The 21645-nt window shown below is 43.2% G+C and overlaps 1 protein-coding gene across 7 annotated transcripts in view; it reads left to right on the top strand.

Annotated features, from left to right (window-relative positions):
• Positions 1-18784: 18784 nt before the first annotated feature.
• arhgef11 (Rho guanine nucleotide exchange factor 11) overlaps positions 18785-21645 on the top strand; it is an 88966-nt gene continuing 86105 nt past the window's right edge. For 5 of the 7 annotated variants that reach the window (XM_002938991.5, XM_031891603.1, XM_031891601.1 and 2 more), the window contains exon 1: positions 18785-19967. In XM_002938991.5, coding sequence (XP_002939037.2) covers positions 19933-19967 — 35 coding nt within the window. In that variant the 5' untranslated portion in view covers positions 18785-19932. The remainder of the gene's footprint in view (positions 19968-21645) is intronic. The other 2 variants (XM_012969431.3, XM_031891604.1) reach the window with 1 other exon arrangement.

Raw genomic sequence — 21645 nt, 5'->3', positions numbered from 1 at the left:
TCCTAAATGTGGGTCCCTGACACAGCAACCAATAACCTATAGTTCGGTAAGGCTACAATTTTAATGCAATGGTTACTCATTTCTACTTATCTTTCTACTGATGCTCCCTCATATTCATCTTCCAGCCTCTCGTTCAAACCACTGCCTTGTTGCTAGGGTAAATTGAACCCAAGCAACCAAACATCTGCAGAAATTCCAAACAAAAGGCTAAACAATTCAAAATTGAAAACGAACAGCAAATTGTCAAGGTGTTCCTGTCTGCATAATACAGAATGTTGTTGTAGAGAGTGCTATTCTGAAACAATTTGCAAGTCTTCATTTTTTATTATTTGGGTTTTTTGAATGATTTAGCTTTTTATTCAGCAGCTCTCCAGTTTGGAATTTTAGCAGCTATATGTTTGCTAGGGTCCAAATGACCCTAGCAACCAGGCAGTGCTTCAAATTAGAAACTGGAATATGAAAAGGAGTGGGTCTAAAGAGAAAGATAAGCTATAAAACGTAACTATAACAATAAAATTGTAGCCTCAAAGAGCAATCGTTTTTTGGCTGACGGGGTCATTGACCCCCTTTTGAAAGCTTAAAAGAGTCAGAAGAGGAAAAAACCATGAAAAATAAGAAATGAAGACCAATAGAAAAGTTGCTAAAAACTGACCATTCTACAGCATACTAAAGTTAACGTAAAGGTGAACCACCCCTTTAATAAGTAATTTGACACAAACTGTATCGCTGATAACATTACTGTATAACTGACCTTACTAAGCCAGGTTTAGGGTACAGTTTACAGGATATTCATGGCCAGATATCGGGCGGGTAGGCCCGGAGGGGTTGCCCATACATGGGCAGATAAGCTGCTGAATTGGTCTAAAGGACCCGAGTTGGCAGCTGAAATCTGGCTGTGTATGGTCACCTTTAGAAAAGCATAAACACCTAAAAAAAAATGGAAAGCAAAGTATAAAGAGGCAAGCTCTAGCCATGGCATTAAGTAATCAAGTCCATTGCTCAGTATTGATGTTTATGTTTCCTGAGTGACATAATTGGCTAAAGGACTTGCTAGGAAAAGATTATGTTGTTCTGAGAATCAGGAATAAACACTGAGGTTACAAATAGCCTGTGAGATCTTGAAAGAGGATAATGGCTGCCCTGGACGTCTTACTGATCGTCCTTAGGTCTTTTCAACAGGAGTGGCCCGCTTGATGCTAATTCTCTGTGACATGTCCAGTCGCTTCAAACGGCCGTGGAGGAGATGGGACTGTCATGGCTCAGTGACCCAAAGGAGGTCTAGGGGTTTTCTGCAAGTAAATTGGACTAATTAGGATGCGACAGTCTTGTTTGCGTTCTGCTCTGGCTGAGATCTGAGATCTTGATGTAGAACGGAAGTGGCAGGAGTCTCCTCAGTACTTTAAGATCTGCAAGCAGACAAACAGAGATGGCATTGGTTTCCCAGCAGTACTAAAGCACAGTAGCCTACCCGCTCTTCTGTGGGTACATTAAAGGGAATCTGTCATGTGCTGAGTCTGGGTAAATAGGGATTATCGCATCAGTGTTTGTGTCCAATTCAATGCATTTTAATTAAAAATAAACTCTCCTTTCAGCAGCCAAGGGTATTTATTTTATGCATTTATTTTATGCGCAACAGACATTTCACAAAACTGGTTATGCACAGCATGATATATAAATAAATGGGGACACCTAAACAGTTTCTGGGCAGGCCAGGCTAGAAAGACTGGCCCCAACTCACTGCAGTTTGCCTTTATCACAACAACTGACTTGACGCTACAAGTGCCCTAAGCCTGCAGGTGACATAGCTAATGGTTTTAACTGGTCTTATTGCTTACACTCAGCATATACAGAGTTAAAATCAAGACAACAGCCTTCCCAACCAATAGTTGTCCAGCAATCAGGCAGATTAAACGTTTCCGGCGTGTATAGACCCCTATTATGATCCATTTGTTGGCCCAGGCCCTGTATAATTGGATCAGCCTATTCTGGGCCACCAAATCAGCCAAATGTTGTTTGGTCACATCACTAAATGAGTGGACCTTTCCATATATATGGCTGCTTAAGTATGTTTTTCAGCTGAAGGGGAGGCCACTATCAGTTAAAGCACACTTACACAGCCTGTCTGGCTTTGGGAACTATTCAGGTATCTCTGGGTGTCATGGAGGCACCCATATGTAATAAATATGCATGCAATAAATACATTTCATTAGATATCAGTATTAATGCTGTAAAAAAAAAAGTATACGCAATCAGGTAGTAATTAATAGATGCCCTTTAGTAGCATTCTAAATCATAATATTTAACTTAAAGGTAATTTTTAATGTGATGCAGAGAGTGGTATTGTAAGACAATCTACAGCTTGCCTTTATTTTATACTATTTATGATTTTTCATATTATTCTATGTATAAATATATAAGGGGATCATATAATAACCTCTCTAATGTTTTATTTACCAGTAGGTGCTTCCAGCGGACACGAGGGCACCCACTCCGTTTAGAAGAAGGGAGGTTCCATTTAAATATTGGGAAAGGGTTTGTTACAGTGAGAGCTGTGAAGTTGTGGGATTCCCTCCCTGAATCAGTCGTGCTGGCTGATACATTATATAGCTTTAAGAAGGGGCTGGATGGCTGTTTAGCAAGTGAGGGAATACAGGGTTATGGGAGATAGCTCTCAGTACAAGTGAGGGAATACAGGGGTAGGGGAGATAGCTCTCAGTACAAGTGAGGGAATACAGGGGTATGGGAGATAGCTCTCAGTACAAGTGAGGGAATACAGGGGTAGGGGAGATAGCTCTCAGTACAAGTGAGGGAATACAGGGGTAGGGGGGATAGCTCTCAGTACAAGTGAGGGAATACAGGGGTAGGGGAGATAGCTCTCAGTACAAGTGAGGGAATACAGGGGTATGGGAGATAGCTCTCAGTACAAGTGAGGGAATACAGGGGTAGGGGAGATAGCTCTCAGTACAAGTGAGGGAATACAGGGGTAGGGGAGATAGCTCTCAGTACAAGTGAGGGAATACAGGGGTAGGGGGGATAGCTCTCAGTACAAGTGAGGGAATACAGGGTTATGGGAGATAGCTCTCAGTACAAGTGAGGGAATACAGGGGTAGGGGAGATAGCTCTCAGTACAAGTGAGGGAATACAGGGGTATGGGAGATAGCTCTCAGTACAAGTGAGGGAATACAGGGGTATGGGGGATAGCTCTCAGTACAAGTGAGGGAATACAGGGGTAGGGGAGATAGCTCTCAGTACAAGTGAGGGAATACAGGGGTAGGGGAGATAGCTCTCAGTACAAGTGAGGGAATACAGGGGTATGGGAGATAGCTCTCAGTACAAGTGAGGGAATACAGGGGTATGGGGAGATAGCTCTCAGTACAAGTGAGGGAATACAGGGGTAGGGGGATAGCTCTCAGTACAAGTGAGGGAATACAGGGGTAGGGGGGATAGCTCTCAGTACAAGTGAGGGAATACAGGGGTAGGGGGATAGCTCTCAGTACAAGTGAGGGAATACAGGGGTAGGGGTGATAGCTCTCAGTACAAGTGAGGGAATACAGGGGTAGGGGGATAGCTCTCAGTACAAGTGAGGGAATACAGGGGTAGGGGGGATAGCTCTTAGTACAAGTGAGGGAATACAGGGGTAGGGGGGATAGCTCTCAGTACAAGTGAGGGAATACAGGGGTAGGGGAGATAGCTCTCAGTACAAGTGAGGGAATACAGGGGTAGGTGGGATAGCTCTCAGTACAAGTGAGGGAATACAGGGGTAGGGGAGATAGCTCTTAGTACAAGTGAGGGAATACAGGGGTAGGGGGGATAGCTCTCAGTACAAGTGAGGGAATACAGGGGTAGGGGAGATAGCTCTCAGTACAAGTGAGGGAATACAGGGGTAGGGGAGATAGCTCTCAGTACAAGTGAGGGAATACAGGGGTAGGGGAGATAGCTCTCAGTACAAGTGAGGGAATACAGGGGTATGGGAGATAGCTCTCAGTACAACTGAGGGAATACAGGGGTAGGGGAGATAGCTCTCAGTACAAGTGAGGGAATACAGGGGTAGGGGAGATAGCTCTTAGTACAAGTGAGGGAATACAGGGGTAGGGGAGATAGCTCTCAGTACAAGTGAGGGAATACAGGGGTAGGGGAGATAGCTCTCAGTACAAGTGAGGGAATACAGGGGTATGGGAGATAGCTCTCAGTACAAGTGAGGGAATACAGGGGTAGGGGAGATAGCTCTCAGTACAAGTGAGGGAATACAGGGGTATGGGAGATAGCTCTCAGTACAAGTGAGGGAATACAGGGGTAGGGGGATAGCTCTCAGTACAAGTGAGGGAATACAGGGGTAGGGGAGATAGCTCTCAGTACAAGTGAGGGAATACAGGGGTAGGGGAGATAGCTCTCAGTACAAGTGAGGGAATACAGGGGTAGGGGAGATAGCTCTCAGTACAAGTGAGGGAATACAGGGTTATGGGAGATAGCTCTCAGTACAAGTGAGGGAATACAGGGGTAGGGGAGATAGCTCTCAGTACAAGTGAGGGAATACAGGGGTAGGGGGATAGCTCTCAGTACAAGTGAGGGAATACAGGGTTATGGGAGATAGCTCTCAGTACAAGTGAGGGAATACAGGGGTAGGGGAGATAGCTCTCAGTACAAGTGAGGGAATACAGGGGTATGGGGGATAGCTCTCAGTACAAGTGAGGGAATACAGGGGTAGGGGGGATAGCTCTCAGTACAAGTGAGGGAATACAGGGGTAGGGGAGATAGCTCTCAGTACAAGTGAGGGAATACAGGGGTAGGGGAGATAGCTCTCAGTACAAGTGAGGGAATACAGGGGTAGGGGGGATAGCTCTCAGTACAAGTGAGGGAATACAGGGGTAGGGGAGATAGCTCTCAGTACAAGTGAGGGAATACAGGGGTAGGGGAGATAGCTCTCAGTACAAGTGAGGGAATACAGGGGTAGGGGAGATAGCTCTCAGTACAAGTGAGGGAAAACAGGGTTATGGGAGATAGCTCTTAGTACAAGTTGATCCAGGGACTGGGCCGATTGCCATCTTGGAGTCAGGAAGGAATTTTTCCCCTCTGCAGCAAATTAGAGAATCTTCATTATTAATAACAACCAAGGCTCACAATTTGCCTTCTACTTACAAGGGTTAGTAGCCCAATACATGAAATAAGCTTTTAAAGTACAGGCTGCTAAATAATTCAAAATTTCCAACATAAATTAATTCCAGAAAATGATTTAAATTTACAATTTTACATAAATACTATAACAGTGGTTTGCTATTAATACAGCCTATTTAGGTTGTAGGAGGAATGACATCGCTTGAGGTGTGGCTGGGGAGGAAGGAGCGTGGCCAAAACACGCCCAAAATACAAAGCCACTTAGTAGGCTTCTCACGTCCACCCTGTGCCATAAATTCAGCATAACAAGAAGTGTAAGCTATAAGGTGAGAAAATCATTGCTAAAAGTCACCATGGCATTACCCAATATCTTCACTGACTTGTCATTGGGTAAGTAACCACTAGGTGGCACTGCCATTACCCTGCATGAAATCAAAGCACAATTAGGCACCTTTCACATAGACACAAAAGGTTGAACTAAACAGACAAGTCTTTTTTCACCCTTAACTGGCATGTTACCAGTATCCACCTTCATGATTAATATAAAAGGCCCTATACTCTGTATAAATCTTCTACAATAAACTTGCAAATGGATAGCGATCAGGAGGGGGGGGGGGGGTACTGAATCTAGTTGAATATACACCACTGGGGGGGGTGGCCCATTGACAAATACCTGAGATGCAAGGACATAAGCACTAATAGAAGCAAAATCGCACTCCTTGGTGCTTATTCATCCAGCACTTGCATCAGGGCATAGTTACACTCTGAATGTTAGGGGTTCAGAAACATTGGTCACAGCTCATAGGCTTCCAAATCCTTGTTTCATGATTGTCCAAATCTTCTGCTCCCACATCCATCCAACGCCCCGTCCTCCGTCCCCTGAACAGAAAAGAAATAGTTTAAGTATATTACCATCAGCAATGTGACTGCAAAGACATCCCTTGACACCTGGGAGTGCAAGCATTAAGTATAGGAAACCCCTGCACCCATTAGCGTTGCACCAAAAATAGTATTTACAACAGGTGCAGGTCCTCTATGCATAGGCCCCAAGGTGGTGCTCTAGCACTTGTGCCTAGGCCATGGCAAATAAGCCCTTTCATGTCCAAAACTAAGAACAATGGCAGCCCCCATGCCTTGGGTACACAAAATAAGTCAGAACCTTACATTTTCCTCCACTTAAAGAAAATGAATTAGTGGTATGAACCCAAATTGTAAAGAAATCCTCTGCTCTAAAAGGAAAAATATGGTCATTTTATTTTAAAAAGTGATGTAAATAATTTCATTACTTGCATGGAATATTACATTATATAGTAGCATGTTGAATGAAGAACATATTTTTATTGTAATGACCATTGATTTACCTGAGTGCCCAGTGTTTCTGTAGGTGCAAATAGTATATACAAACCACAATAATAACCCCTCTGGTAGGAAGAACCAGTAGCGCAACTCCCGGGGGTCCACCAGGCTGAGTTATACAGTAGACTCTGAGTATCACTCATGTATTATAAGGGATAATGTACCCCCTACTGTAAATGATAAGGATATTAGCAGTCACTGAGGGGTTCTGTGCCCATATAAAGGCACAAGGCTGCAGGCTGAGTTATACAGGGAACTCTGAGTATCACTCATGTATTATAAGGGATAATGTACCCCCTACTGTAAATGATAAGGATATTAGCAGTCACTGAGGGGTTCTGTGCCCATATAAAGGCACAAGGCTGCAGGCTGAGTTATACAGGGAACTCTGAGTATCACTCATGTATTATAAGGGATAATGTACCCCCTACTGTAAATGATAAGGATATTAGCAGTCACTGAGGGGTTCTGTGCCCATATAAAGGCACAAGGCTGCAGGCTGAGTTATACAGGGAACTCTGAGTATCACTCATGTATTATAAGGGATAATGTACCCCCTACTGTAAATGATAAGGATATTAGCAGTCACTGAGGGGTTCTGTGCCCATATAAAGGCACAAGGCTGCAGGCTGAGTTATACAGGGAACTCTGAGTATCACTCATGTATTATAAGGGATAATGTACCCCCTACTGTAAATGATAAGGATATTAGCAGTCACTGAGGGGTTCTGTGCCCATATAAAGGCACAAGGCTGCAGGCTGAGTTATACAGGGAACTCTGAGTATCACTCATGTATTATAAGGCATAATGTACCCCCTACTGTAAATGATAAGGATATTAGCAGTCACTGAGGGGTTCTGTGCCCATATAAAGGCACAAGGCTGCAGGCTGAGTTATACAGGGAACTCTGAGTATCACTCATGTATTATAAGGGATAATGTACCCCCTACTGTAAATGATAAGGATATTAGCAGTCACTGAGGGGTTCTGTGCCCATATAAAGGCACAAGGCTGCAGGCTGAGTTATACAGGGAACTCTGAGTATCACTCATGTATTATAAGGGATAATGTACCCCCTACTGTAAATGATAAGGATATTAGCAGTCACTGAGGGGTTCTGTGCCCATATAAAGGCACAAGGCTGCAGGCTGAGTTATACAGGGAACTCTGAGTATCACTCATGTATTATAAGGGATAATGTACCCCCTACTGTAAATGATAAGGATATTAGCAGTCACTGAGGGGTTCTGTGCCCATATAAAGGCACAAGGCTGCAGGCTGAGTTATACAAGGAATTCTGAGTATCACTTATGTATTATAAGGGATAATGTACCCCCTACTGTAAATGATAAGGATATTAGAAGTCCCTGAGGGGTTCTGTGCCCATATAAAGGCACAAGGCTGCAGGCTGAGTTATACAGGGAACTCTGAGTATCACTCATGTTTTATAAGGGATAATGTACCCCCTACTGTAAATGATAAGGATATTAGCAGTCACTGAGGGGTTCTGGGCCCATATAAAGGCACAAGGCTGCAGGCTGAGTTATACAGGGAACTCTGAGTATCACTCATGTATTATAAGGGATAATGTACCCCCTACTGTAAATGATAAGGATATTAGCAGTCACTGAGGGGTTCTGTGCCCATATAAAGGCACAAGGCTGCAGGCTGAGTTATACAGGGAACTCTGAGTATCACTCATGTATTATAAGGCATAATGTACCCCCTACTGTAAATGATAAGGATATTAGCAGTCACTGAGGGGTTCTGTGCCCATATAAAGGCACAAGGCTGCAGGCTGAGTTATACAGGGAACTCTGAGTATCACTCATGTATTATAAGGGATAATGTACCCCCTACTGTAAATGATAAGGATATTAGAAGTCCCTGAGGGGTTCTGTGCCCATATAAAGGCACAAGGCTGCAGGCTGAGTTATACAGGGAACTCTGAGTATCACTCATGTATTATAAGGGATACTGTACAATTTCTCTATCTAAAATATTTCTGTTTATGCTTCACAACCTGCAGCAACTCCATGCTCATTTTAAAGTGAGAGGGGCATTGATATTTTGAAAAATATACTACTGTCTGTCATTCTTCGCTGCTGGGACAGCAGACTGCATCCTTGCAGCTTTTCTCTGTAATAATAAAACAGTACCTGTACTTTATCCCAACTAAGATATGATTACCCCTTATTGGGGGCAGAACAGCCCTATTGGGTTTATTTAATGGTTAAATGATTCCCTTTTCTCTGTAATAATAAAACAGTACCTGTACTTGATCCCAACTAAGATATAATTACCCCTTATTGGGGGCAGAACAGCCCTATTGGGTTTATTTCATGGTTAAATGATTCCCTTTTCTCTGTAATAATAAAACAGTACCTGTTTGTTTTAAGTTTGTTTAAGTTTGTTTAAGTATGGCAGGAAAAATACAGTGCCAATTCCATGTACAGGTATGGGACCTATTATCTAAAATGCTCAGGACCTGGGGTTTATCGGATAAGGGATCTTTCCATAATTTGGATCTCCATATCTTAAGTCTGCTAAAACTCATTTAAATATTAAATAAACCCAATAAGGCTGTTCTGCCCCCAATAAGGGGTAATTATATCTTAGTTGGGATCAAGTACAGGTACTGTTTTATTATTACAGAGAAAAGGGAATCATTTAACCATTAAATAAACCCAATAGGGCTGTTCTGCCCCCAATAAGGGGTAATTATATCTTAGTTGGGATCAAGTACAGGTACTGTTTTATTATTACAGAGAAAAGGGAATCATTTAACCATTAAATAAACCCAATAGGGCTGTTCTGCCCCCAATAAGGGGTAATCATATCTTAGTTGGGATCAAGTACAGGTACTGTTTTATTATTACAGAGAAAAGGGAATCATTTAACCATGAAATAAACCCAATAGGGCTGTTCTGCCCCCAATAAGGGGTAATTATATCTTAGTTGGGATCAAGTACAGGTACTGTTTTATTATTACAGAGAAAATGGAATCATTTAACCATTAAATAAACCCAATAGGGTTGTTCTGCCCCCAATAAGGGGTAATTATATCTTAGTTGGGATAATTTACAGGTACTGTTTTATTATTACAGAGAAAAGGGAATTATTTAAACATGAAATAAACCCAATAGGACTGTTCTGCCCCCACTAAAAAATTATAGCATTGCTTTGGTTGGATCCACTACTATTTTATAAATTACTGTTAAGCACCAGCAGATGGCACTATCATAAGGCAAATGCAACCATACACTTGTATAACTTGCACCTGATTATTCCTACTAGATTAGTCACAGTTACTAGAGGAGAGGGTGAAAAAATTATGTAAATAGGGGATGTCCAAGCTGCGACCCTTCAGCTGTTGATCAACCAGCCTCTGGTTGTTGAAGGGTGCTGGGAGTTGTAGTGCCCTACCTACCATACCCTGTTCATTAGTAGGGGATGATGGGAGCTGCGATTTTCTGTAACTTGCATGTGAAGCATCCTCTGTGTTTTGGTTTCATCCCTGAGCGCACACAAATAACAGGAAGGAGCCACTTAACCCATTCGTGGTCTGTGAATCGTTGGCTTTTTCTGGCCACCAAAGGGTTCCATCTCTTCTGTCTCCTGCACTCTGACCCCCCCACATACACAGAACCTCTGTGCGGCTCCCTGCATGCGTGCACTCCCAGCCATTTCCTGTTCCTGGGAATGAATGAGACACAATAAGATCAAAGCACTTACAGGCTCATTCTATATAGGGAAAAGACAGAGCAGAATTTTTAAAGGGCACAACACTCAATCATACGCTTGGGTGTAATGGTCTTCCTTTCATTTATCTTTAAATAGCAATGATAGGTTACTGTGCCTATAGAACATTCATTCCTTGTGCAATTATATTCTTTATGAATGGAAGCTGCCATATAGCTTGAATAAGTATATTGTTGGGAGCTGCCATATTGTTTCTCAATATAGTTCACTACAAGGGTATAGCTTACTGGTTGCACTTGTGTTGTTCAGGTTAGGAACGCCTAACCCTCCCCTTCTTAAATCTGGCCTACCGAGCCCCAGTCAAGATCTAACCCTCCCCTTCTTAAATTGGTCCTACCCAGCCCCAGTCAAGATCTAACCCTCCCCTTCTTAAATCGGGCCTACCCAGCCTCAGTCAAGATCTAACCCTCCCCTTCTTAAATTGGTCCTACCCAGCCCCAGTCAAGATCTAACCCTCCCCTTCTTAAATTGGTCCTACCCAGCCTCAGTCAAGATCTAACCCTCCCCTTCTTAAATCGGGCCTACCCAGCCCCAGTCAAGATCTAACCCTCCCCTTCTTAAATCGGGCCTACCCAGCCCCAGTCAAGATCTAACCCTCCCCTTCTTAAATCGGGCCTACCCAGCCCCAGTCAAGATCTAACCCTCCCCTTCTTAAATCGGGCCTACCCAGCCCCAGTCAAGATCTAACCCTCCCCTTCTTAAATTGGGCCTACCCAGCCCCAGTCAAGATCTAACCCTCCCCTTGTTAAATCGGGCCTACCCAGCCCCAGTCAAGATCTAACCCTCACCTTCTTAAATTGGACCTACAAAGCCCTAGTCAAGATCTAACCCTCCCCTTCTTAAATCTGGCCTACCCAGCCCCAGTCAAGATCTAACCCTCCCCTTCTTAAATCGGGCCTACCCAGCCCCAGTCAAGATCTAACCCTCACCTTCTTAAATTGGACCTACAAAGCCCTAGTCAAGGTCTAACCCTCCCCTTCTTAAATTGGGACTACCCAGCCCCAGTCAAGATCTAACCCTCACCTTCTTAAATTGGACCTACAAAGCCCCAGTCAAGGTCTAACCCTCCCCTTCTTAAATCGGACCTACCCAGCCCCAGTCAAGATCTAACCCTCACCTTCTTAAATCTGGCCTACCCAGCCCCAGTCAAGATTTAACTGTCCCCTTCTTATATCGGGCCTACCCAGCCCCAGTCAAGATTTAACTCTCCCCTTCTTATATCGGGCCTAGCCAGCCCCAGTCAAGATTTAACTCTCCCCTTCTTAAATCGGGCCTACCCAGCCAACTCTACAACCATTTCTGATGAAATGATATAGCGGTATTAATAAGCGCTAACATATTCTGCAGCACTGTACAATAAAATGATTTATACATTGGGCATAAAGTATAACATACAAGGCAACCAATAACCTATATAAGACGTAAAGAGGGAAGGATTTAGGCCACTGACCCAACCCTGTAGCTAAAATGTTGGTCTAAACCCTTGGGATCATTGCCTTCCTGTTTATTTATAGTTATACATATGTGCAGGAGCTGCCCTACTGCTATCCTTAGCCAGTACAGTATAACAGTATTACTGCCTGTTGCCCCCCCCCCCCCCCCCCCATGGCATACCTGACATTCTCAGTACACTTCCAGGTTACCCCTTACTTTAACCAAGCCTGGGATTGCAGCCTAGTACAGCATTCCTTATCCACAACTCTCTCATCAATGACTTGGGTGTCAGTGGTTCTAATGTACACATTGTATGTTAAAACCTGTCACAGCTCCATAGCCTGCACCCCTAGTTACAGCCAGAGGTAGTACTGACTCACACAGCCTGCGCCCCTAGTTACAGCCAGAGGTAGTACTGACTCACACAGCCTGCGCCCCTAGTTACAGCCAGAGGTAGTACTGACTCACACAGCCTGCGCCCCTAGTTACAGCCAGAGGTAGTACTGACTCACACAGCCTGCGCCCCTAGTTACAGCCAGAGGTAGTACTGACTCACACAGCCTGCGCCCCTAGTTACAGCCAGAGGTAGTACTGACTCACACAGCCTGCGCCCCTAGTTACAGCCAGAGGTAGTACTGACTCACACAGCCTGCGCCCCTAGTTACAGCCAGAGGTAGTACCGACTCACACAGCCTGCGCCCCTAGTTACAGCCAGAGGTAGTACTGACTCACACAGCCTGCACCCCTAGTTACAGCCAGAGGTAGTACCGACTCACACAGCCTGCGCCCCTAGTTACAGCCAGAGGTAGTACTGACTCACACAGCCTGCGCCCCTAGTTACAGCCAGAGGTAGTACTGACTCACACAGCCTGCGCCCCTAGTTACAGCCAGAAGTAGTACTGACTCACACAGCCTGCGCCCCTAGTTACAGCCAGAAGTAGTACTGACTCACACAGCCTGCGCCCCTAGTTACAGCCAGAGGTAGTACTGACTCACACAGCCTGCGCCCCTAGTTACAGCCAGAGGTAGTACTGACTCACACAGCCTGCGCCCCTAGTTACAGCCAGAGGTAGTACTGACTCACACAGCCTGCGCCCCTAGTTACAGCCAGAAGTAATACTCCCAAAGGCCTTACAGTGGTGCTTTCCTTAGGATCTCTCCCTGCTCTTGTTAGCTAGTCATACCTTACACACATACTCCTACTGAGGCCTCCTACCATCCATCCCATCACAAAATGAAGCCTAAAGAGGCAGAGCTTAGCCATCCCCCTCCTCTTTTACATACTAGGGACCACCTGACAACCTTTGGCCTATAGGGAAGTCCCAGATCCCCCCAGTGCAAATCTAACATGGATAGAGAACTCCACCCCAGTTGTAACTCTCCACAGACCCAGCCCGTAGCTAGTAACACCATGAAGTAAAAAAAGAAACATAAATATATATATATATATTTTTAATTTACACTTTGTATCTTTTTATTTAGCACCTACAAACAAAAAAAATTTGTCCTTGCTTTCTCTTAATATAATCCTGTGGGGAGCCCTGGGAAACCTCGCCGGGCCCACTCCACAAAAAAATCTTTGCAGGGGCCTGGTGCGCAACATAAGCACTCCCCACCCACCCCTTAGCTCTCAGGTAGCAGTGGGGTTCACTAAAGCTATAGATGAAGCAGACCCCTCAGTTTGGGCCCCCCTGTCCCCAAGGCCCGACTGTGGAGTCTGTCAGTTATGCCAGTGATTTTGCAGTGATGTCGGAAGAAGACTAAAATCTGAAGGTGTATGGCCAGCTTAACCCAGAGCAGAATTATTTTACTTCACTACCTAGCTTTTGGGAAAGACATTTTTTTATAAACTGGGCCCCTTTTATCTCCTGGGCCTACTGCAGTCGCATAATATGCTACCCCTGCCATTCTGTTTACATGGGCCCTGTAGCCAAACTCCAGCTTGAATGGATGCACACGTTAGGTATGATGTAGACAGAAATATTTTCAGACAATTCAGTCTTTTTTTTTATGTTTTTTTAAATATTTATTTACAATTATTGTTGTGGCAGCTCTCAGACTTGAACTCAACTGCTAGAGCTTCATTACCTTAGAAACCAGGAAGCAGTTTGGATGAGAGAGGCCCACAAAAGCAAGATAGGCAATTATAACATACGAATAGCAAAAATCTGACTGGCGATGCCCAGAAGCCAGTTGGATAGGTTACTGTGGACTTCCAGTAGCTGGGTTGATTGGGTTAATTCAGCATTCATGTCTATGGAAGTATCAAACACCGTCCAGCAGGGAGAAGACAAGACAGTCTCACATCCGCTACACACAACTCATTACTTCATTAGCTGCTACTGTAATGTTTTCCAACTCAAACTCCATTTCCTGCTAGAGAGGATGGAAAGGTCTTTGTCTACACTGCGCCGCTAAGTCAAGAGCCCCACAAGGAACAGAAGGGGGTTAACAAACTGGCACCCGTTAAAGCCGCACAGCTCCTACATTTAAAAGATATTTTATATGCCTTGGTTAAAGGCTGGCCCACAAGCTGTTGCTGGGCTACAACTCCTGGAATCCTGGCCAGAGAGATGAGAGTTTCTGTGTGTTGTAGTTGATAGTAATGATGTGTCATTTTTGTGGCTGTTTTTAGTGGTGGTGGGGGCCAGGGATTAATATGGGTTTGTTGCATGGTCTATACTGTAACTCTATCGCAGGATACTGAAAATTGTAGTTCAACAACACTGGATTTCTGATATAAATCTGTATTTTGACTCTGCATAAAACTGTTTTTCTATGAGAACTAAGAAGTGCATCATGGCCCAGTGTCCTGTTGACAGTCCCACATGTGTCTTGCTCCACTGAGTAGAACCAATCACACTTTTGCAACTGCTTTGATGCATATTCTCACATAACACTAAGTCATTTGTGTGTTAAAAAAAATGGTTTAAAGGGGTAGGTAAGATATATTATGAAATTAGCTGACAACAGAAGTCGAATAGAGCAAAATGGTGCCAGAATAAGAATCAGACGGAGCAGACAGGTGCGGACAGGAGAGGGATAGAAGGGTGCAAGACCAAAAAATAAGTGAAATTAAGTAGCTAGAAAATTGAGGTGGAGCACAACAGATTAGGACTGCAGTGGAACAGAAGGGTAACAAAGGAGTGAAATAGAGCAGGAATTTGAAAGTACATACTGTAAAATGGCAGAGTACATCACAGCAAGGGTGTAGCCACTCCCATTCAGCAATTGCTTGAACTGTCTCTCAGAGAAAGAAACCTAACTCTATGTAATAATATCTAATTTTTTTTTAAAAAAGTAAGCATTTCTTATAAAGAAATATATTTGAAGATTTTAATATTTTCATCTGCACTATCCATTTGGACAATTTGATTTTCATGATAGATCCCCTTTAAAATGGAGCAAATGGCAAATAGTAACTGACTGGAGCAAAGAGGGTAAATAATTGGATTGGCATGCAGCTGGGACAATAGGAGTGGAGTGGCACAGAACACAGAAAGAAAATTATTGGAATAGAGCAGAAGGGAAAAGAGTAGATCATAAGGGGGAACTTGATGGAACACAAAGGTGATGAAATTGGAATGAAGCTGTAAAAATGGTGAGACAGGAAAAAAAGAAGGGGCAGAAGAGATAAAGGAAATTAGGGGATTGGAGCAGAAAGGTAAGAGAACCTGGAAACATGGAGCAAAGGTATAGAAAGGAGCAGAAATACAGTATAAGGTTAAAAAGGGAGGAAAGAAAATGAGCTGAGTGGGTGCAGCTACTGGAGCAAAAACACAGGGCAAACCCCAGTGCATTCCCAAAGACACATGAAAGCAACAAAACACTGGGCACAGGGAGTTAAGCTCTACATTTGTTTTTTTTTGAGTGCTGATAGGCTGGTAGCCCTACATGACACAGGTCGCTATGGGGGTAAAAATTCACAACTCCACCAGGTCAGGTACCTTGTTGTACATTATACCTCTTCCCCAGCCACCTGCAAACCACCTTCCAGATGCAAAAAAGCACATAAATAATGCACAGATCCCTGTATGTCTGAATCCATAGGAATTCACGTCCCCTAACTTTTAACAAGGGAATTATATTATATATATATTTATATATTTACATTTATATAGCACCAGCAATGCATTGCCACACAATAGGAATGTAAATTAGCTTCCTGTCCCAGAGGGATTGTACAGGTATGGGATCCCTTTTCCGGAAACCCGTTATCCAGAAAGTTCCGAATTACAGAAAGGCCATCTCCCATAGCCTCCATTATAAGCAAATAATTATAATGTTTAAAAATGATTTCCATTTTCCCTGTAATAATAAAACAGTACCTTATACTTGATCCCAACTAAGATATAATTACCCCTTATTGGGGCAGAACAGCCCTTTTGGGTTTATTTAATGGTTAAATGATTCCCTTTTCTCTGTAATAATAAAACAGTACCTGTACTTGATCCCAACTAAGATATAATTACCCCTTATTGGGGGCAGAACAGTCCTATTGGGTTTATTTAATGTTTAAATGATTCCCTTTTCTCTGTAATAATAAAACAGTACCTGTACTTGATCCCAACTAAGATATAATTATCCCTTATTGGGGCAGAACAGTCCTATTGGGTTTATTTCATGGTTAAATGATTCCCTTTTCTCTGTAATAATAAAACAGTACCTGTACTTGATCCCAACTAAGATATAATTACCCCTTATTGGGGGCAGAACAGCCCTATTGGGTTTATTTCATGGTTAAATGATTCCCTTTTCTCTGTAATAATAAAACAGTACCTGTACTTGATCCCAACTAAGATATAATTACCCCTTATTGGGGGCAGAACAGCCCTATTGGGTTTATTTCATGGTTAAATGATTCCCTTTTCTCTGTAATAATAAAACAGTACCTGTACTTGATCCCAATTAAGATATAATTACCCCTTATTGGGGCAGAACAGCCCTATTGGGTTTATTTAATGGTTAAATGATTCCCTTTTCTTTGTAATAATAAAACAGTACCTGTACTTGATCTCAACTAAGATATAATTACCCCTTATTGGGGGCAGAACAGCCCTATTGGGTTTATTTAATGGTTAAATGATTCCCTTTTCTCTGTAATAATAAAACAGTACCTGTACTTGATCCCAACTAAGATATAATTACCCCTTATTGGAGGCAGAACAGCCCTATTGGGTTTATTTAATATTTAAATGATTTCTAACAGACTTAGATCCAAATTACAGAAATACTGGAAAACCCCAGGTCCCGAGCATTCTGGATAATAGGTCCCATACCTGTATTTATATTTTTATGTATGTATGTATGTATGTATGTATATCTTTATTTATAAAGTGCTACTTATGTACGCAGCGCTGTACAGTACAATACATTAATACAAACAGGGGGTTATTAAGATAATAGATAAATACACAGTATAACAATAAATACAAATAAATACAAGATACAGTTGCAACAAGTTAAGGGTGAAGACACACAGAGCTACTAGTAGCAGCTACTTGTTGTGGCTACTAAAACAATAATGCTGATCATTTGCTGATAATTGTCTCTACATGTTTTAGCAGAGGCAATTCTTAGTATTTTCTATGGCAGGGTATTTTCTGTCGTTTAGTAGCCACATCAAGTAGCTGCTACTAAGTAGCTCTGTGTGTCTTCACCCTAAGGGGCACATTTACTAATCCACAAATCCGAATCCCGAATGGGAAAAAATCGGATTGGAAACGACGAAAAAGTCACGGAAAATACGAAAAAATCGCGACGGCGATGAAAAAGTCGCAAAAATACAGATCATTGCGAAAAAAATGCATTCGGATGCTTTCGGACGTTCGTGGATTAGTAAATGTGCCCCTAAGAGTCAAAGACACAAGAGGATAGAGGTCCCTGCCCCATAGAGCTTACAATCTAGATGGGAGGGTAAGAGTCAAAGGCACAAGAGAATGGAGGTCCCTGCCCCGTAGCGCTTACAATCTATATGGGAGGGTAAGAGTCAAAGGCACAAGAGGATGGAGGTCCCTGCCCCGTAGAGCTTACAATCTATATGGGAGGGTAAGAGTCAAAGACACAAGAGGATGGAGGTCCCTGCCCCGTAGAGCTTACAATCTATATGGAAGGGTAAGAGTCAAAGACACAAGAGGATGGAGGTCCCTGCCCCGTAGAGCTTACAATCTATATGGGAGGGTAAGAGTCAAAGGCACAAGAGGATGGAGGTCCCTGCCCCGTAGAGCTTACAATCTATATGGGAGGGTAAGAGTCAAAGACACAAGAGGATGGAGGTCCCTGCCCCATAGAGCTTACAATCTATATGGGAGGGTAAGAGTCAAAGGCACAAGAGGATGGAGGTCCCTGCCCCGTAGAACTTACAGTCTATATGGGAGGGTAAGAGCCAAAGACACAAGAGGATGGAGGTCCCTGCCCCGTAGAGCTTACAATCTATATGGGAGGGTAAGAGTCAAAGACACAAGAGGATGGAGGTCCCTGCCCCATAGATCTTACAATCTATATGGGAGGGTAAGAGTCAAAGGCACAAGAGGATGGAGGTCCCTGCCCCGTAGAGCTTACAATCTATATGGGAGGGTAAGAGTCAAAGGCACAAGAGGATGGAGGTCCCTGCCCCGTAGAGCTTACAATCTATATGGGAGGGTAAGAGTCAAAGACACAAGAGGATGGAGGTCCCTGCCCCGTAGAGCTTACAATCTATATGGGAGGGTAAGAGTCAAAGGCACAAGAGGATGGAGGTCCCTGCCCCGTAGAGCTTACAATCTATATGATATATAGTTACATTTATATAGCACCAGCAATGCACTGCCACACAATAGGAATGTAAATAGCTTCCTGTCCCAGAGGGATTGTATAGGAAAGTGGGGAAAATAAATATACCAGGCGTTTGGGGCTTTGCCTGTGTTTCTGTGACTAGATTTGACAGCAAGGAACACACAAGGGGAAAGCTGCCGCTTCAATGCAGCATTATGTTCTGTCTCTGTCCCCTTCCCTGAAGCAGGCAGGAGGGGAGGGAATTAGTGGGGGGAAAGGAGAGGGAGGGAGCTGAGGGAGGAGAGAGGGGAGGGAAGGGAGGTGGGGAGAGGACACAGAAGAGGGAGGCTCACTTTCCTGCACTCTACCCAGTAGCCAGAGAAGAGGAGGTTGGGGGGGTGAGGGGATCTGCCTAGCCTGTGTGTTTATTGCAGCTCCTGCTTGTATTTATGCAGAAAGGGGGGAGGGAGGGCAAAGAAAGAAAGAAGACTAAAGGCATGAAAAAAGGAAAGAGGGAGGGGATTCCAAGACAGAAAATAACTGATTTTTTCCCTTCTATCCCAGGCTCCTACCCCTGCTCACACACCCTGCACACTGCTGCTGCATGTCCCACTCTGTATTGTATTGGGCTGCAGCATTGGGGGGACCTTTGTGCTTCTTGTAGGCCCCTCTCTCTCCTGCTGCTGCTGCTGCTGCTGCATGGGGAAAGGGGGAGGGGACTGCAGCAATCCAGGCAGGGGGCTCTAGGAAAGCCTGGGGATTTCACAGGCCTAACACTGAACCAAAGGGAGACAGAAAGGACACACTCCATGGATCTGCACTGAAGGAGGAGAAATCCCAAGAGGAACCCAGCCTGGAAGGATCTCCTTGGCTAGCACCTGGGCTGCTCACTTTCTTTTTTTTTTTTTTTTGCACAAAACACCAAAATAGAGGATTTTTTTGTTTTTGTTTTCCACCTTTACCCCATTTCTTCTCCCCCCCCCCCCTTTTTTTTTTTTAATTCTCAGTTTTATGATGACCTAAAACAAAAGCCTTTTTGTTTAGCGCTTTCATTTTATGTATAGCTGGAGCAGCCCTACTCAGGATTATATTATTTTACTGAACGAGGATAAAGGGAAAAAAAAAAACAAAAAACGCCTGTTGGAAGATTGGGGAGGATCAAGAGAAAAAACCCTTAGGATTTTATCTTATTTTATTATTTTTATGCTGGAACCAGGATCTATCCACCTTTTTGGTTGAAAGAATAAGGAACCGTATATAAATATATATTTTTAATTTCTTTTAGTAATTATTATTGGGGGAGAAAAAGCCAGTTTGTTAGGCTGAAGGAGGTGAGACCATGAGAGTTGTGCAGTGCAACATGGGGCTGTGCGTCCCTTTAACATTTAAAATGGGCATTTCAGTGCTTTGAAATCCTATCTATTCTCCTTGCTTCCCTCCTCCTATTATCCTGCTTTTTTTTTTTATTTGCCCCCGAGTTAAAACCTCTGGAATTTTCGGAATATTCTGCTACCATGAGCATCAGTTCTGCACAGACATCCGTAGACCGGTAAATATACTTTCTGCTTATTCTATCTGATCCAATATTAATGCAATTGTATATGTGTCCTTCCTGTGCCGGGCTAAATCACATGGGGAGGATTGTAAAAAAAGAAAAAATCTATACTTGTGTGTAGTGAATAAGGGTTAAGACACACGGAGCTACTAGTAGCAGCTACTTGTCATGGTTACTAAAATAGACAATGCTGATAATTGTCTCTACGTGTTTTTTTAGCAGAGGCATTTCTCAGTATTGTCTATAGCAGAGTATTACTGGGGTTTAGTAGCTGCTACTTTTACTGGGGTTTAGTAGCTCCGTGTGTCTTCACCCTAAAGGGTAAATATGTTAAATCTTAAAGAAATAAGTATTTAAATGTACTCGTGTATAAATAAAAATATGCAGGAATATACTGCATACATGTGTGTTTTATATAAATGTACATATTCAACATTATATACAGACACCGATTTCTATATTATATATATATATATATATATATATATATATATAAATATATATAGAGAGAGAGAGAGTGTATATAGTGATACCACAATTTTATTTACAGATCTAGAATAACATGCAGGCAGATAGCTGCAAAGCTGCAGATCCATATACATTTATACATTAAAGGAAATGCTGCTGCCCCTTTATTATATGTGACAGGTTCTTTTCCACCCCTCCTCCCTTATGGCATTCGATGTGGCCTCCCAGAATTCCTTGGCGATGCAGATATCTGCTTTATAACAGCCCCACTATACTACAGGATATTACTAAAAATAACCCATATTTATAACATGTTTCGGGAAACATACTGTCTGGGCTGTAGGTGTGTGTCGGCTGGCTGCGTCCCTTCAAGTGATATTTTGGGTCTTCCTTCAGGCTTGCACAGTGTTACATTACAATTTTTGATTGGTTATTAGGCCTCAGAATGTGAGGAATTATTTATGATGACTAGGTGCAGAATTGTGCCCATTAAAATGCCAAGAGCCACCCGCTGGCACAACTGGTGCTCATTTATACTAGCAGTTTGCCCATTGGTAATGTTTACATTGGTACATAAGATGGAAAGATAGCCTGTTCCTATTTAATAGCGCCCTATGCCTTGTGCCTGCTTTTGTCAAGCGGTACGTACATGGCTTATTTAGTGACCCCTAATTAACGAGAGTGCAAGTTTATACCCAGTAGTGTAACTAGGATGTGCAGAACCAGAGGCGGCCTTTTGGGATGCTGCCCCCTCACACCCGACGCTTACCTTTCTGAGCGTCATAGAAGTGCGACTGGAAATATAAAAATCAGAATTTTGGCTCTTAAAGCTTTTTGCCTCCCCTGTTAACTTGTGGGGCTACTATCTAAACTTGGGTCATGGCAGCAGCCCCTGTGCAGACCAGGTCTGGACTGGGATTCTGAATAGGCCCTGGCATTTTAAGTGCACAGAGGCCCAATAAATAGTGACTGCCTATGGCATCTTAGGGTGAAGACACACAGAGCTATTAGTAGCAGCTACTTGTTGTGGCTACTAAAAAACAATGCTGATCATTTACTGATAATTGTCTCTACATGTGTTTTAGCTGAGACAATTCTTAGTGTTGTCTATGGCAGGGTATTTTCTGGAGATTAGTAGACATGACAAGTAGGTGCTACTAGTAGCCCAGTGTGTCTTCGACCTTACAGCAGCCCCAGAATCGAC

The sequence above is a fragment of the Xenopus tropicalis genome, chromosome 8 (assembly GCF_000004195.4).
Source record: "Xenopus tropicalis strain Nigerian chromosome 8, UCB_Xtro_10.0, whole genome shotgun sequence".
Lineage (NCBI taxonomy): Eukaryota > Metazoa > Chordata > Amphibia > Anura > Pipidae > Xenopus > Xenopus tropicalis.
The sequence above is the reverse complement of the archived record's forward strand: the minus strand, read 5'-3'. Positions and strand labels throughout refer to the sequence as shown.